Below are 16,935 nucleotides of genomic sequence, written 5' to 3' on the forward strand. Positions count from 1 at the left end.
AGGAGAGATTAGGGAGGGAAGTTTCTCTGATTTCTTTATGCCCTGCCTGCTGATGCCGGCTTTCCTCTCCAGTTCTCGCTGTCTGCTAAGGAATTGATTCTTCCCCTCCTCTCCCTCCCTCCCTTCCTCCCTCCCCCTCTCTTCCTTCGCCCTCAGCCACGGTACTGTCCTAGCAAGTGATGCTGTCGGAGACAGGAGACGGGCGCGGAGGAGGCACCGCAGCCGCAGGCGCCGCGGGGCAGGAGAGCGTTTCCCAGCACTCGCGCCCCGCTCGGCCCAGAGCTTCCTCCTCGCGGCCACGGGCGCGGCTGCTGCCCCCGCGGTTTGAAGGTGTGCGCCGGCGACCCGGCTTTGGTTCCCGCCTCTAACTGCTCGGTCTTCGGCTGCGCGGGTCTCTCTTCCTGCCTCCCCGCCCGGGGCCGCCCGGGGCCCGCTGGAGGTGGGGAAAAGGCGCCGCGGGGAGAACGCGCCTCGGCGGCGGTGGAGACCGAGGCCGGCGGCCGGCATCCTCGCGCTCGGACCGCGGCCGGCGCGATGTCCAGCAAGGTCAGGAAGTGCAAGGAGCAAGCGAGGGTGACCTTCCCCGCGCCGGAGGAGGAGGAGGAGGGCGAGGACGAAGGCGCGGAGCCGCAGCGCCGCCGGCGGGGCTGGAGGGGCGTCAACGGGGGACTAGAGCCGCGCTCGGCGCCCCCGCAGCGGGGACCGCGCGCCTACTGCCCGCCGCCCTTCTCGCCGGGGCCCGACATGTGAGTACCCTGCTGGCCCGTGGCCCATGCCTCGGGCGGGGGGGCGGGCAGGCGCGCCCCGGCCGCCCCGCGCTGTGCCCCGGACCTCCAAAGTCCACCCTCCGTGGCAGTCCTATTCGGGGCAACTCGGGTGGGCGGTAGACCTAGGCCGGGTCTCGCTCTCTTGGTCCTGCTCTGTGGAGGGACTCCAGGGACGCCCGAAGGCGTGGCTGGGGTCTCTGTCCCGGCTCCAGCGCACGGACCAGCCCCGCGGATGGAAACAACGGACGCCAGACACGCTGTCCAGTAAGCAGACGCCCGCTCTCCTCCAGCCGAGGATGCGCGCACAGCCGCCAGTGGTCTGGGGGCCTCGCGGAAAATGTTCCCCGGGGTCCCCGAACTGCCCCCGGCAGGTCAGAGAAGGGGACGGTGTGCTTAGGCCCCGGCGTTCAGCGTGGAGCCACCCCGGGAACCTGAGTCTCTTCCGACGCTTCCGGCCGTGGGGAGAAGGGAGCGGACGGTGTGTGGTATAGAGTGTGTGGGTGGAAGGTCTGCCCGGACGCCTTTTTTCCCGACCGTCCATTCACAGTCGGGGCTAACCTGGAGCCGAAGCCCAGCGGGTCTCCCGGGGGAGAGTGAGCGCGGGGCGCCGCGGGAACCGCCTTAGAGCTACTTGGTTGGAGTTCCCAGGCGGCTCAGGGTCAGTAACTGTTCCTTTTTTAAAGGAAGGTAGAGGTCCGCGTTTTAATGCCTGAGCAAGAACAACTTTTCTTAATTTCCAAATCTTGGAAACAGCCTCTCTGAGACGCAGATAGGATGAAGAAGAGAGTGGTTAGTTTTATAGGGTGCATGCTCTCTGTTTCTTTTGTCACGTACCTTGGACGTTTAGCAGGGTTTACTGTCTTTTTAGGAAGAGCGCACAGATAGGTAGAGACCTTGGGGCCAGTCTTTGCGGGCGGCACTAACCGCTTGGGCCGGGGAAGGGGTTCTTCGGGCAAGGGACGGAGGTTCCGCAGCGCCCCCTGCTGCCCGCGAGCTGCACACAGCTACGGTGTGAAGCCTGTGGGGCGACCTCGACCCGGCAGGATAGTGTGCAAGGCTGAGCTGGTCAGTGTCCGCTCCTAACTCGGCTGGACCGGCCTAATTAAAAGGAGAACTCAGTGGCTGGGAAAAGTTTCTGATTTTAAATGAGCGACGCATCCTAACGTGGTTCAGTTATTGCTGAAGATTAGCCTGGAGTGGAAATGGCCCAGGAAATGGAGGGAAGGTCGGTCCTTTGAGATTAAAGCCCCGGCCAGCTCGCTTCCCCGCCTCCCTAAGGTTTTAAGACATTGTCCATATTCCCTTTTGCCAGTCTGGTTTTTAGAACCCAACTCAGTTTCTTGATTCTTTAATTATTTTTCTTTTGTCTTAAATCCACACTAAATGGGACACCAGAGCGCGCTTATCTGAGAAAGTAGGGCGAAGCAAAGATTACACACTGCTTTTTGAAGCTTGAGGTCAATCACACAAAGTGCTAGGACAAATTCTAATGTAGACTTGCGGTCTAACTGATAATAGAACATCTTTCTTGGCTATCTGCTGACTTTACATAACTCAACAGGTAAATGTTGTTGTATATTTACTTTGTAAAGCGGCTGAAAAGACTGTCATGTGACGGAGATAGGTATTAATAAACGTTCCTTCTGAAGGTAGAGCCGCAAGCTCTTCATGTTTTTTCCAGGCCTGTAACTTGGTAATAGCAGATACTAACTTGATATTTGTAGCAGAGATTATCTGTTTATTCCAACTTTGAGTGGAATATGGCCACAGTTTAATAGCTCAGACAGTGAACACAGCCCCAGGAGGGAATTGGAGAAGGATATCCAGTCTGTCAAAGCCCCAGGGTCATTTTCAGTAGGCAGAATAGAACAGCCAAATTTAACAGTCAGAGGGATGCTGAGGGTAGAATCCCACTTTTACCAAAAAGATTCCTTGACGTAACCCTTTTGCTCATTTCACTGCTCCATGCTCCAGTATTCCATTTGGGAATTTTAAATAGACTGAATCAGGGGGAATAGTGTCATCTGCTATATCACTAGCAAGAGTTTTTTTTTTTAATTATCCTTTGATAAAATCCTCGATAGAGCCATTGATTCAAGCCAAGACTTCCCTTTTCCCAATTGTTTGTAAACCTAGGATCAAGGAGTATACTGTTTGCATGATTAATTCAGTCTGAAAGTTTTAAAAAATATTTAATGAACTCCAAAAGCATTTGAAGTCAGTTCTTGTGAGTTTTAATCTGAAGACATTCCTTAAACATTTACATGTGCAAAGTTCAGACTAGGTACAGCAAGCCACAAAGATGAGTATAACAACTTTACTGCACTCAAGGAGTTTAAAATCTCCTAAGGGAGAGGTGGAAATGAAGCCAGGGATAAATAATTATGCTATTAGAGTAGAATGAGTGCATAAATACATACATACAAGGAGAGAGCTCTGCAGAGTCAAGTGCCAAGAGGAAATGGACAACATAAGATTATGGAGAAATCAAGAAAACCTTTTATGAGCCTGAAAAGGTAAATAAGATCAGAGGCAGAAAGAGAGTGGGCAGTTAATTCAACCACCCCACCCCACTCCACCTGGATTTCAAAGTGCCCGGCATGTCCAGGGAATATTAATTTTAAGGGAATATTAAGTTTTATTGAAACATAGATTGTGTGTAAGAGAGCAGTGAGATTTAGCTGGATGTGTTAGTTTGGGGCACTCATGTACAGGATCTTGTATGTCAAGGAGAGGCAATAGGGAGTCATTGATTGTTTCAGGGCAGCAAAGGTTTGATCCAAGTCACTCTGAGAAGGGGATGGATTGAAGCGGCAGTTGGCAGAATGTAAGTAAATACCTTAAAAAACTACTGTAGCTTTCCAGGCTGAGATTAGGATCTGTGATAGTGTAGGACTGGTGGGATGGAATGGGGAGAGATAGGAAGCGGGGATACCCAGAAAGAATCTATGGGAATTTGCCTATGCATGAGGCATTTAAAGAGAAAGCAGGGTCAGAGGTGACTTTGTGATTTTGATGTGGATGAATAAGATCATGATGTCATTGTTGAAAAAAAAGAAACTAAATGATCTGACTTTTCAGATAATTTTCAAATACATATCAAACAGGAAGAAAGGAATGCAAGTTTAAAGCTTGAGAGAATTTGAGGGTCTGCTGTCTGATGGGAATTGTTTTCAAGTTGTGTAAAGGAAGGAGTGCGAAGAGAAAAACAAAGGAAGCCTGAGTTAGTTTTCTGAGGGAAATTTCTTTGTTTAGAGGGGCAAAAAGAAAGAGTAGCAAGCAAAAGACACAGAAAAAGACGAAGCGGCAGGTGGTACAAAAGCAAGGCTGCCGAGAGTTTCAGGAAAAGGGAAGAATAGTAAGGTTAAGGTCCTTTGTTGTCCACCTGAAACTATCACAGCTATTGTTAATCAGCTATACTCCAATATAAAATAAAAAGTTTAAAAGTAAAATGAAAAGGGAAGAATTGACCCACGGTTGGCGAACACTTGGTAAATCAAGAGAGAAACTTTGTGGGAATTACCTAGCGGCCCAGTGGTTAGGATTTACTGTCAAGGGCCAGTGTTCGGTACCTAGTTGGGGAACAAGCTGAATAGCTTGGCCAGTTAAAAAAAAAAGAGAGAGAGAGAGAAACTTTGTGAGTCTACGTTTAGTAAGAAGACTCATCCCTTACACTTTACACTTTTTTGTACATGCACAAAACCATTAGATTTCTCAGCATCGTTATCTTTAAGAGAAAAGGCTTCTGCAAGAGAAGATTTTGGGGAATTCCTTGGTGGTCCAGTGGTTAGGACTCAGTGCTTTCACTGCTGTGGCCCTAGTTAAATTCCTGGTCTGAGAACTAAGACTTGCAAGCAGCTAGACCAAAAAAAAAAAAAAAAGCAATGAACATACTTAAAAAAAAAAAAAGAAGAAAAGATTCTGTTTAGTTTTTCTTGAAGACATGCTGCCAAAAATTTGTCATAATAAAAGCTGTAATTTGTATTTATGTAATACCTCATGCTGTCATTTATATGAATTGACTTGAATCACACCTCTTTAAAGCAGGTTTTATCATTTGGCAAATGAGGAAATTGATACATAGTGAAGTCAAGTCAGTTTCTAAAGATTAATTAGTAAATAAATTACAGAGCATCTGTATTCTATAGAGTATTATTAACTATAGTCCCCACACTCTGCATAAGATCTCCAGGCTTATTCATCCTGCATAACTGCAACTTTGTACCCTTTGACCAACATCTCCCCAATTTTCCCACCTTCCAGCCCTTGGTAACTATGGTTCTACTCTCTGCTTCTATGTATTTGACTTTTAAGATTCCACATATAAATGGGGTCATGCAGGTTTTTTTTTTTTTCTGTGCCTGGCTTATTTCACTTAGCCTAATGTCTTCCAGGTTCACCCATGTCATAAACTGCAGTATCTCCTTTGTTGAGGCAAAATAATACTGCATTGCATACATATATACCACTGTTTCTTTTTCCATTCTTAGTCTATGACACTTTGTTTCTGTATTTTGGCTATTTGCTAAGAGGGTAGATTTCAGGGTTTCTCATTAATACACACCCCAAAGATAACTATGTGAGGAGCTAGATGTGTTAATTACCTTGCCTGTAGTAATCATTTCTCTATTGTACAGTTGACTCTTGAATAACACAGAGGTTAGGAGCACTAGCCTCCTGCCCTGCCCAGTCTAAAATCCACGTATAACTTGTGACTCCCCCTGAAACTTAGTATAGCCTACTGTTGACCAGAGCCTTGCAGATAACATAGACATTGTTTATGTATACAAAATATACATATTTTGTATGTTTTTTTATTATATAATTGTATTCTTCAATAGATGCTGCAGTGGTAAAGAATCTGCCTGACAATGCAGGAGATGCTAGTTCAATCCCTGGGTCAGGAAGATCCCCTGGAGAAGGAAATGGGTAACCCACTCTAGATTTCTTGCCTGAAAAATTCCATGGACAGAGGAGTCTGGAGGGCTACAGTCCCTGGGGTCACCAAAGTTGGACATGACTGAGTCACTGAGCACACACACACGCACGCATTCTTCAGTAGCGTGAGTTAGAGCAAGAAGATGTTATCAAGAAAGAGCCTATTATGCAGAGTGAAATAAATCAGAGAAAGACAAATATTGTATATTAATGCAAATATATGGAATCTGTTAATAGAAAGGTGGTACCGATAAACCTACTTGCAGGGCAGCATTGGAGCCACAGACATAGGGAACAGACTTGTGGACACAGGTGGGGAAGGAAAGGGTGCAACGAATTGAGAGAGTAGCATTGAAACATATACATTACCATGTGTAAAATTAGATAGCCAGTGGAAATTTACTGTATGATCCAGGGTTACACTTTGTGGTAACCTAGAGAGTTGAGATGGGGTTGGAGGTGGGAGGGAGGTTCAAGAGGAAGGGGACTTAATGTATATCTGTGGCTGATTCATGTTGTTATATGGTAGAAACAAACACAAAATTATAAAGCAATTATACTTCAATTAAAAATATATATTTTTAAATCATAAGGAAAATTTACATTTAAAGTATTACACTGTATGTATTGACACCATGCTTATGTCATCTATCATTAATCATCTATCAGTACCTACAACAGTGTTGTCTTATATGATACAAAATACTGTAGACGTTCTATGTATTACTAACACTGGATATCAAAAGTGAAAAAATAATGTGAAAAAAATTCATATTTATTTGCAGGTGTAATGATTCCTGCATTGATAACAAAGAAGCAGCAGTGTGATTGCTTTTAGGGTAGCCTAATATAATTGATACGGCTGCTTCACAGTAGCACAGCCTATTGGCTAAAGAATGAACCATTGCAAAATTTTTATGGCATACAATATTACTGTGCCATCTTCATAATACAGTATTGGAAACATGATTTTTTTTTTTTAAAACCACTTACCTGTGGTGATAGGTTGTTGCAGTTTCTCCAATTGGAAGAGAGGAAGGGAGAGAGACAGGGGCATACTATATGATAATGTAATTCTTTGAAAGCAGAGTTATAAGGCAGTAACAAAATTAAAATTATTTTTATTAAACATATTGAAAGTATATTATTTAATTATTTAAGCATATTGTAATTAAATATCACTCACCTTATGCCCACTTAAGGGATAGACTAGTATTTATATACATCTTATGCTTTCATGACATACCTAACTTTTTCTTAGTTTTTTCAGTATTTCCAAGCTACAGAGTTCAACAGAGTTTGTTTTTTTTTCACATTGTCACAAATCTCCAAATCGTTTTCCAATATACTTTAAAAAAAATGTGTACAAATGGACCTGCGCAGTTCAAACCCATGTTGTTCAAGGGCCCACTGTGTATGTATATCAAATTCTATTATTATACACCATAAATATATGCAATTTTTATTTTGAAAATTATATAAAATAAAGCCACAGGGTGATTAGGAGATTCAAAAAATACCAGAGTGTCTGATGCTCAACTTTGTCTGATAGGAGATTTGAAGATGATCACACAGTGCCTTGTAACTCAGATTATCTACTTGAGTATTAGTTTCTGTGGTGCTGGCCCGTGACAATCTTTAAACCTAGGCTTAGCTTTGCTATGGGATTGAGAACAATATTGTACCTGTTGGCTTGGGTTCCTGACTGGAAGTAGAATGTCCTTCCCACCACTGCAGTGGAAATCAGAGATTTGCCAAGTCACTGTAGACTCTCCAGAGAGAGAAATTTGGACTTTAAGGACCAAAGTTGGACTAGCATTGTCAAGGAAGAGGCAGGTTTCTCTTCAGTTATGATATTCAAGAACAGCACAGCACAACATTAGATTTGTTGTTGTTCAGTCGATCAGTCATGTCCGACTCTTTGTGACCCCATGGGCTGTAGCATGCCAGGCTTCTCTGTCCTTCACCATCTCCTGGAGCTTGCTCAGACTAATGTCCATTGAGTCAGTGATGCCATCCAACCATCTCAGATTCTCTGTGGTCCCCATCTCCAGCCTTTAATCTTTCCCAGCATCAGCATCTTTTCCAGTGAGTTGGCTCTTTGTATCAGGTAGCCAAAGTATTGGAGCTTCAGCTTCAAGCATCAGTCCTTCCAATGAATATTAGACTTGAGACCTTTAATAATCTGAAATTTTGAGTTGTATTTTTAGTTTATCCCATAGAGTAGTAATTTCACTGTGTATAATATAGAGTCATTTTGCTGTTTTTTTGTAAATTATTCTTGCTTGCTTGCTTACTTCACTTCAGACGTGTCAGACTCTTTGTGACCCTATGGACTGCCAGCCAGGCTCCTCTGTCCGTGGGATTCTGCAGGCAAAAACACTGGAGTGGTTGCCATTTCCGTCTCCAGGGTATCTTCCTGACCCAGGGATCAAACTCCCCTCTCTTGTATCTCCACTAGCGCCACCTGGGAAGTCCAAAATTATTTTTGTATAGTATCAAAGTAATGCATGAATACAGTTTTAAAACTTAATGCTAAAAAAAAAAATGCTTATAAGATCAACAGCAAGCCCATGACAGTTCCCTGTTTTTTTTTTTTTCCTTTTTTCTTCCTGTCCCCTCAGTCTCATTACACTTACAACTCCTTTAAGTATCGCATTCTTGTTATTCATGTGTTTTAGATAGCATCGGTATTCTCAGGTGAAAATTTCACTCATAACTTTTATTCTCCCCCATCCTCCCTCACATGATTTATCACAATCTGTGGTTAATAATTCATTATTATGATCATGTAATTATTATTCACTGCAGAGTCAAGTAGTACAGTATAATTACATTTCTTTTCTTTTATAATTAGTTGTTTTTCTTGGCGTATTTTCTCTATCTTGTTCTTTCCTCTTCAGCTAAATCGTTTAGTCTCTGTGTGTTTTTTCTGGAGACATCCCTTCTAAAAGCCTCTGACTTGGTTTGTTTGTCGTTTTTAATCCTTTTTTTTTTTCCCCCGTCAGGAAGCTTTTAGATTGAGCTCTTTATTAATGTTGTTCTGAAATGTCTAAACGATGCCTTGATACGAGTCTTTTTTAATTCAGTGAATGCTTCATTGATGAACCCTTTCAGTATTTGGATATTATGCCCTTTGGTTTGGAGAGGTTTTCTTGTATTATTCCTTTTATTATTCCTATGCACTATTTTCATATTTCTTCTTTCTTTCTGGAATTTCTGTTATTTGGACTTTGAATCTCCTAGACTGATCCCTTAGTTTTTGTATCTCTTCTACCATATTTTCCAGTGATTATCTTTTCTGTTCTTTGTGAGATATTTCCTTGACTATATTTCCCAACTTTCACTGTTTTTTTTTTCAATTTTATCTATCATATTTTTAATCTCTAAGAGCTCTTTTTGTCTAATGAGTATTTCTTTGTTATAGCATTCTGTCTTATTTCAGAGATGAAATATTTCTTTTTAAAAAAATTTCTCAAGGGAAAAAGGATTCAGTTCAGTTCAGTCGCTCAGTCGTGTCTGACTCTTTGTGACACCATGAATCGCAGCACGCCAGGCCTCCCTGTCCATCACCAACTCCCGGAGTCCACTCAGACTCACATCCATCGAGTCCGTGATGCCATCCAGCCATCTCATCCTCTGTCGTCCCCTTCTTCTCCTGCCCCCAATCCCTCCCAGCATCAGAGTCTTTTCCAGTGAGTCAACTCTTCAGATGAGGTGGCCAAAGTACTGGAGTTTCAGCTTTAGCATCATTCCTTCCAAAGAAATCCCAGGGCTGATCTCCTTCAGAATGAACTGGTTGGATCTCCTTGCAGTCCAAGGGATTCTCAAGAGTCTTCTCCAACATCACAGTTCAAATGCATCAATTCTTCAGTGCTCAGCCTTCTTCACAGTCCAACTCTCACATCCATACATGACCACAGGAAAAACCATAGCCTTGACTAGACGGACCTTAGTCAGCAAAGTAATGTCTCTGCTTTTGAATATGCTATCTAGGTTGGTCATAACTTTTCTTCCAAAGAGTAAGCGTCTTTTAATTTCATGGCTGCAATCACCATCTGAAGTGATTTTGGAGCCCCAAAAAATGAAGTCTGACACTGTTTCCACTGTTTCCCCATCTATTTCCCATGAATTGATGGGACTGGATGCCATGATTGTCATTTTCTGAATGTTGAGCTTTAACCCAACTTTTTCACTCTCCACTTTCACTTTCTTCAAGAGGCTCTTTAGCTCCTGTTCACTTTCTGCCATAAGGGTGGTGTCATCTGCATGCTGCTGCTGCTGCTAAGTCACGTCAGTCGTGTCCGACTCTGTGTGACCCCATAGACGGCAGCCCACCGGGCTCTCCCATCCCCGGGATTCTCCAGGCAAGAATACTGGAGTGGGTTGCCATTTCCTTCTCCAGTGCATGAAAGTGAAAGTGAAATTGCTCAGTCGTGTCCGACTCTTAGCGACCCCACGGACTGCAGCCTACCAGGCTCCTCTGTCCATGGGATTTTCCAGGCAAGAGTACATATCTGAGGTTATTGATTAGGAGATAATAAACCTGGCTGTTAATATTCATGAACTGGCCAGGGATGCCCCTGTTCTTGGGTCCTAGCCTCCCCTGGGCCTGGTATCTCCACATTTAGAGAATCTCTGTTACTATTTCTCCAGAGATTTGATATGGGGATATATTTCTTATGGGGATGTGGGAGGATTCTCACTTAATCATATCAGTTGGAGGTCAGCAATCTAGGGGCAGGATTACTATGTACCACTTACACAAAATTTTAACTCATTCTTCCATTTTAGGCTCCTGCCTTGTCTCTTGTGAGATTTCTTTTGCCTTTAGTTTCCAAGTCTTTTCTGGTATTGGGTGGACCAGTTTGCTTTTTGTTACAAGCACTCTGATTGGACCTTCCTTCTCTGTCAAATCACTCACCATTTTTCTGACATGTCTTTTTTATATATTGTAGTACTTCTGATTTCATGGAAGATGAAATTTATGTTTTTTGTTATCTGTGTTGTTTAGGGGGGTCATTTTCAAGAGGTGAAGGGGTGAGAAAGGCCTTTATTCCATCATCTTGAAAGCAAATATCCCTACAATTGTGTTTTCAGGTGTTCATTTTAAGCCTAAGTGAAGACAGAATTATTAACAGGACCAAGATGGAAGAAGGAAGATTAATTAATTTTTAAGACTAATTATGACTAATCTTGTTAGACAAATGGAGTAGACAGTAACCTTTATAGTGTGATTTGTCAATCATCTGAAGTGCTCCACCTGAAATCATCTTAGAACCACACTTCCCAAATTTAACTGGATGTACAGTGTTTTGAAGAAGAAAAGAATGTCTGAGTCAAAAAGGATTTCATCTAGTCCGGCATCTTCTTAAACAAGTTAAAAAACTGAAACTGAAGGTTAACATTGAATTCCAGCAGTCCCCGGCCTTTTGAAATCCCCAGTTCCCTTTCCTGTATTGTTGACACTGTGGGCTTGTTTGGGTTAAGCATTTTTCTCTTCCTCAGAGAAATTTGAGATGCATTTACTCCTAGGAGGAGCAACACAGGAAATTAAGTATTAACTCATTTATGAGATTCAATTAATTCATCATTCCAATTTGACTACTGATGGCAGATCAACTGGAGAAAGTTTGTAAGCTGAGTAGGAGAATTTAGAATGGGGCAGGGGCAGGGAGAGAGAACAGAAACAGTTGACCCCCTGCCAAATATCATTGATAGTGTTCTCTTTTCTTAATATCAAGGAGGTGAAAGGATCCTGGACATCATCTGAACACTAGGTTAGAACTTTAGGAATTGTTCATTACTGTGCTAGGGTAGCAAATGTCTGTCTGTTCATGTTTTATCCTTATAAAACTTCATAGGAAATGTAATGGGAGGAAAACACTTGTTTTTGCAGAGCTCTCTGCTCTAGATAGGAAGGTATGCTTTCAACCTCCTGGCTCAGGGTTGAGATTGCCCTCATCAGGCAGTCAACACTACAGAGTCAGTCTGGCAGGGGAGCCAGATGAGTGGCCTGTGGAGGGTGTACACAGAGGAATCTGGCCCGAGACAGAAGGTCCGGAGTTGGGAATTATGGCTGCCAACTTTACACTTATGCATAAGGGCTCAGAAGTGACTTTGTGAGATTAATTAGGATTGTTATAGCATTTTTTAAAAAAATTTAACATCTATGTTGGGGATATTTTTCTACACTTTTCTAGTAAAAAAAAAAATGTCCCTGTTCAAAAGAAAACTCCCTTTTCTTTGCACTATTCAAATAATAGGTGACAGTATGAATTTAGCCCTAGAATAAACCTTTTTTAAAAAAGAGAATTAAATGTCCACAGGTACATGACCTGTTGAGGAAAGTGCATGACAGTACAAAATATTTTACACCAGTTTTGCATTTCTGCATATATTTTGTCAAATAGGAGTGATGTATATGGATTCTCTGTTGAAAACTAGATCTCAGGGTGATGAGATGGGAGCGAAATCTAAAAACCTCAGACTTTTGACTTTGGATATGGATGATAATGGTAGAAAACAAGATCTTTTTGTTTTTAATAACACTAGAGGTTTATATTTATATAACTGATAGTGACTAATATAAATAGACAAATATAAACTTCTCGGGTCAGTAGAGGTTTTTTATTTTATTACTGAGTTCATTATTGTCTCAATTCTTGTTCAGTTATAGACTGAATTTGTATTTCACGTCTAATTTCATTGTCACTAATCTTCCTGAAATAATAATAATTTGTCTTAGAAAATATTGAGTTTAATTAATGAGTTTGGTTTTGAAGATAAGCTTAATTATTAACTATAAGAGCTCATTAATTCTAAGATGCATCCTCTGTTTGCCCTCAGATTATCCTGACAAAACATAACTTTATGTAAGATTAAAATTAAGAACTATAAGATTCATCAGTTACTTTTTGCAGTGTAATTAAGAATTAAGTGTGATTAAGCAGAAATCTGCTTTTAAAGAAGAATGATTGTTTATATTACTTTAATTCCTGATAATTAATTTGTTAAAGTTTTCACAGTATTCTTTTTTATAGAAGAATTACTCCAAATTCCCTTCCACCACTGCTTCCACACATTATTTCATGTGACCAAGGATATCCTTTAATCTGAAGAATGTCCGCTTTCAAAGCCTTCAGTCTTAAATATGCCTCTATATTGTCATAGTCTCTATCTATGTCTCCAACAGGTAGATATTCATCAGTCATGTACTAACAGCCAGGCCTACAGAAATACAGAGACAGTTTTTCTCCTGAATCATTAACATGTTACAGTTATTGTTGAGGAGACCGGCATGGAAGCAGACAGTCATAAAGCAACTCAATAGTCAGTGGAGTTACACACAAAATGTGGTTCCTGGAAATAGAAACATCTAATTTCTAGAAGGCATTTACTTGAATGTTTGGGGGGGGGGGGGGCACGTATGTTTAAGAAGAATCACCAAGAACTCCTGCAGGCAGTGGTTAGGGGTCCTTACCCCTGCTCCCAGTGGACCATTAGAGGGAGGAGCACACTCTTAAATGGTTTTTCTCTTTTCTGGTCTCGGCTGCTCAAGGGTCAGTGGCCCTTGAGAGGACAGGGAGCTTTCCTGAGCGGACAGGGAAAGTGATAAAGAGCAGAGATGGGAGCTTCCCTGCAACAAAGCTTCTTGTCTCCGACTTAGTCCCTAGGACATGTACCAAAATTAGTCAGATGTCTAATAGATTTATTAAAATGATACATGGAGAATTCTGAAGATAACACTGGCCAACAGAAACTCTCAGGGATTAATTACTGTGGAGACTCAAATATCTCTCCCGACTTGTAAGTGCTGGAATCTCTACATGTTAACTGTTCTCTGGGGTGGGAACCTTTAGGCATGGAAGTGATGCTTTCCTGTTTCTGAAGCGGAGTGCCTCATCTTGCTGGTTTGGTTGCTTCTGGGACAACGAGCTGTTGAGCCGCACTTGGTGCCGGTAGATGCAGGCTGAGCAGGAGGTGGTGCAGGCAAGGCAGCCCCCACAGCGCTGTGCCCCTACACGAGACCGTCGAGCTGATTGGGCCCCTTTCCTCCAGCCTTGCACGCTGGTGCCCTTGGGGCGACTCAAGTTCAGAGCGTTCCCCCCTCTACTTCTTTGCCTCCTCAATACACAGAGTAAGAGATTTTCAAAACGCTTTGTTTTTGATGACATTATCAAGGCTGTCAGATGCCCTTTCCTTTTTCCAGACACACTCACATGTAGGCATAGAGTGTAGCTGTCAGGTGTCTCCAGGGGCAGCTGCGTTGACTGACAGGTGCCGTGTGCCAGGGGGACTGTGGGGTTTGTCTATTTTTTGACTTTTCATCTCTGACTGTCTTGTCCTTTGTCAGTGCCTGCTGCTTCCCACCTTCATTACTACTTGTAATTATCACCATCCCCAATACGAGAACTAACATGGTGCTTGCTCTCTAACACTTGTCCCCCCTCCTCTGTGCTTTTCTCACTACTTATCTTCCAAGGCGCCTTCTGCTTTTTTTTTTTTTTTTTGCCCTTCACAGAAGGGCAGACTGGAACCTAGCCGGTGGGCACCTTCTGCTTCTTCATTGTGGTGAACTAAATAGTTAAAGCAATTTGACTGTTACTCTTACTGCTTTAGCTCACATTGATGATGGTGTTTACTTTGCTAGATGGATTGAGTAGCTGGTTAATTCTTAACATCATTTAAATAAAAGGTTTGAGGTGACTTCTTTACTGGTAGTCATTTGTTGCTGAGTGCTAAAGAATTTGTGATTAAATCCGAAGAGCCATTTTAGAAACTGTTTTCATAGAACCAAAGTTTTCCAACACATAAGCTAAGCACATACTTTTCTAAGAAGTTTTTTGGGGGGATGTAGACCGTTTTTTAAATCTTTATTGAATTTGTTACAATATTGTTTCTGGTTTTTATGGGTTTGCGGGGTGCAGAGGGTTAGGCCACAATGCACATGGGATCTTGACTCCATAACCAGGGATCAAACCCACACCCCTTGCTTTGGAAGGCAAAGTCTTAACCACTGGACCACCAGGGAAGTTCCTAAGCATGTGTTTTAATAGAGCTATTTTGATTTGCAACTTGTTATTCATTTTTCTTGTTCCCTAGAGACACCATGGTAAAGTAGAGAAACACTACTGAGAGAACCTCTGAACTCTCATTTGTCTTTCTTTCAGTGACCTTTAGGAAGCTAACATTCTGAGTGAGTCACTTTATCTGTAGAGTTAGCATCAGCTGACAAGTATTTTTGAACATATAATGTGCTATATCAGGCACTATAGAGGTGGCTAAGAAGTGTGAAAAATTAGGAAGTATAGGGTATTTATTCTCAATCAAACTTAGGGGACATGAATATCACAGGAGACAAAATCAAGGAGAGGGGCAAAAAATGTATAGGTTTATGGGCAGATTAGCCATAGTACAAATGGTCAGGCTACAATGGTCCAGAATAGTTTCAGGAAGGTTCCAAAGTGGACAGAACCTTGCAGGTCTTCTAGTTATTAATCCTGTGAAGTTTTGCCCTCTGTTTTCAGAGGTGTGATGCAAGCTGGACCACAGAAGATAGGAGGGATTTGAACTGGTGAAGGGCCAAAATAAGAGTATGCCCAGGATGGAAAGAAAAGGAACACCCCAGAGGCAAGTGCAGCAGGAACAAGACAGCAGAACAACTTGGATGGGCAGCAACATGTAGCTCGCCGAACAGGCCTTTCCCGAGCATCCCACCTGCTGACGAGGGGAGAAAGGTGACCAAATGTTCACTCTATGGGTTAAATTAGTTTTTCATATTCTATTTTGTTTTTTGCTTGCTAAACAGACATGTATTCTCATTCAGCAAGTGAATTAAGCAATCAATAAATTAAGCAGTTAATTAAGCAATTATGTAAGTTAATAAGAAGGGAGGGCTTGCCCTTCATTATCACAGGGATGTAGTCAACTAGGACAGTGTCTTCCTGGCTGTGAGCTGGTTTCTAAGGGACCTTTGCCTATGGATTCCTCCCTGCAGTCTTCTTGCAGTCTCTTTCTGGTCCGCCTGACCATCCCTGGTTCAGGGCACTCAGGAGAGATGCTGTGAGGCCAGTTTCATTCATCTTAGTTTGATTCTATAAAGTAAGTTTGTTTACTTGGGTAAGATTGCTCATGTTCTTGGAAAGCCACTCCTTCCCCTGCTCTTCTCAGGAGCATCTGGCCTTTGGCGGAGGGGAGTTTATGTGTCCCTTGGAGGGGCGAAAGGGTGGGATTCTCTGACTCTTTAGGTTTCTAGGCAGTGTTCATTATCTGTTTGGGTGCTGCTTTATCAGTGGCAGTGACTTGATCTTGGCTGACTCGCCTTTGCCACCTGAACGTGCTCTCTGGCGTATGTGGTTTCAGCTCAGCTCCTGGGGGTACAGAGCTCTCATAATAGCTGCAACATTGTCTTACAGCACCAGCGGTCATCTCTAGTCTTGGTGCAGGCTCCCTGGCCCTCAGTGCAGGGTCCAAACTACATGGAAGCTGAGGGTGGCTTGAGAAAGCCCAAACCATGCCCTACGTAACCAGGCAGGACTGTTCTGATCTCCAGATCAAACTAGCGGGTCACGAATCACCCCTCGCCCCGCCACCTCAGTGGTTCCTCACTTTATTGGACCACATCTTGGCTCTGACTTCCTTTCTGTTATTTCTTTCTGCTCCCAGGACAGTAAGCATCGTGGCTTTACTGATAAAAGTGGGAGAACTATGCTGTCTACGTGATGAGAGCCGTCAGGGATCAGGTTCTGTCAGAATTAATTAGAGACATAAAGGAACTAAGCAAATCCTTCCTCAAGACAATTTCCTTTTTCCCAGATTCTTCTTGCAAAATCCCATTTTTCTTGCAAAAAAAAAATTAAATAAATAAATAACCTTACTCTCTCTCTGTGCACTCCTCCTATGTTTATCTTATTTTCCCCTAAACCCACCCAACTCTATACTCCACATTTTACCTCCAAGGCTGAAGCAAGATGTCCCAAGTTAACCAGGGCCAAGATCTTGTAAAAACATCTTACAAAAGAGAAAAACACTTTGCTAATTTTTCAAAGAATATCCTTGATGGTATAGAAATACCATTGATAGAACCAAAATAAGCAGAATAATACACTTACTACCCTTGATAGTACAGAAATAAGCAATATAATATGTTTGTAGAACAGTGAAGAATGACTCTGAGGAGCAAGGAAAAGAAGGTCGGTTAGGGAGAGTGGGGCAGGCTGTCAACATC

At 42.6% G+C, this 16,935-nt stretch overlaps 1 protein-coding gene across 1 annotated transcript in view; it reads left to right on the forward strand.

Annotated features, from left to right (window-relative positions):
- Nucleotides 1-534: 534 nt before the first annotated feature.
- TRPC3 (transient receptor potential cation channel subfamily C member 3) overlaps nucleotides 535-16,935 on the forward strand; it is a 73,411-nt gene continuing 57,010 nt past the window's right edge. Inside the window, exon 1 of the mRNA XM_052654821.1 lies at nucleotides 535-746. Coding sequence (XP_052510781.1) covers nucleotides 535-746 — 212 coding nt within the window. The remainder of the gene's footprint in view (nucleotides 747-16,935) is intronic.

The sequence above is a fragment of the Budorcas taxicolor genome, chromosome 17, assembly GCF_023091745.1.
Source record: "Budorcas taxicolor isolate Tak-1 chromosome 17, Takin1.1, whole genome shotgun sequence".
Taxonomy (NCBI): domain Eukaryota; kingdom Metazoa; phylum Chordata; class Mammalia; order Artiodactyla; family Bovidae; genus Budorcas; species Budorcas taxicolor.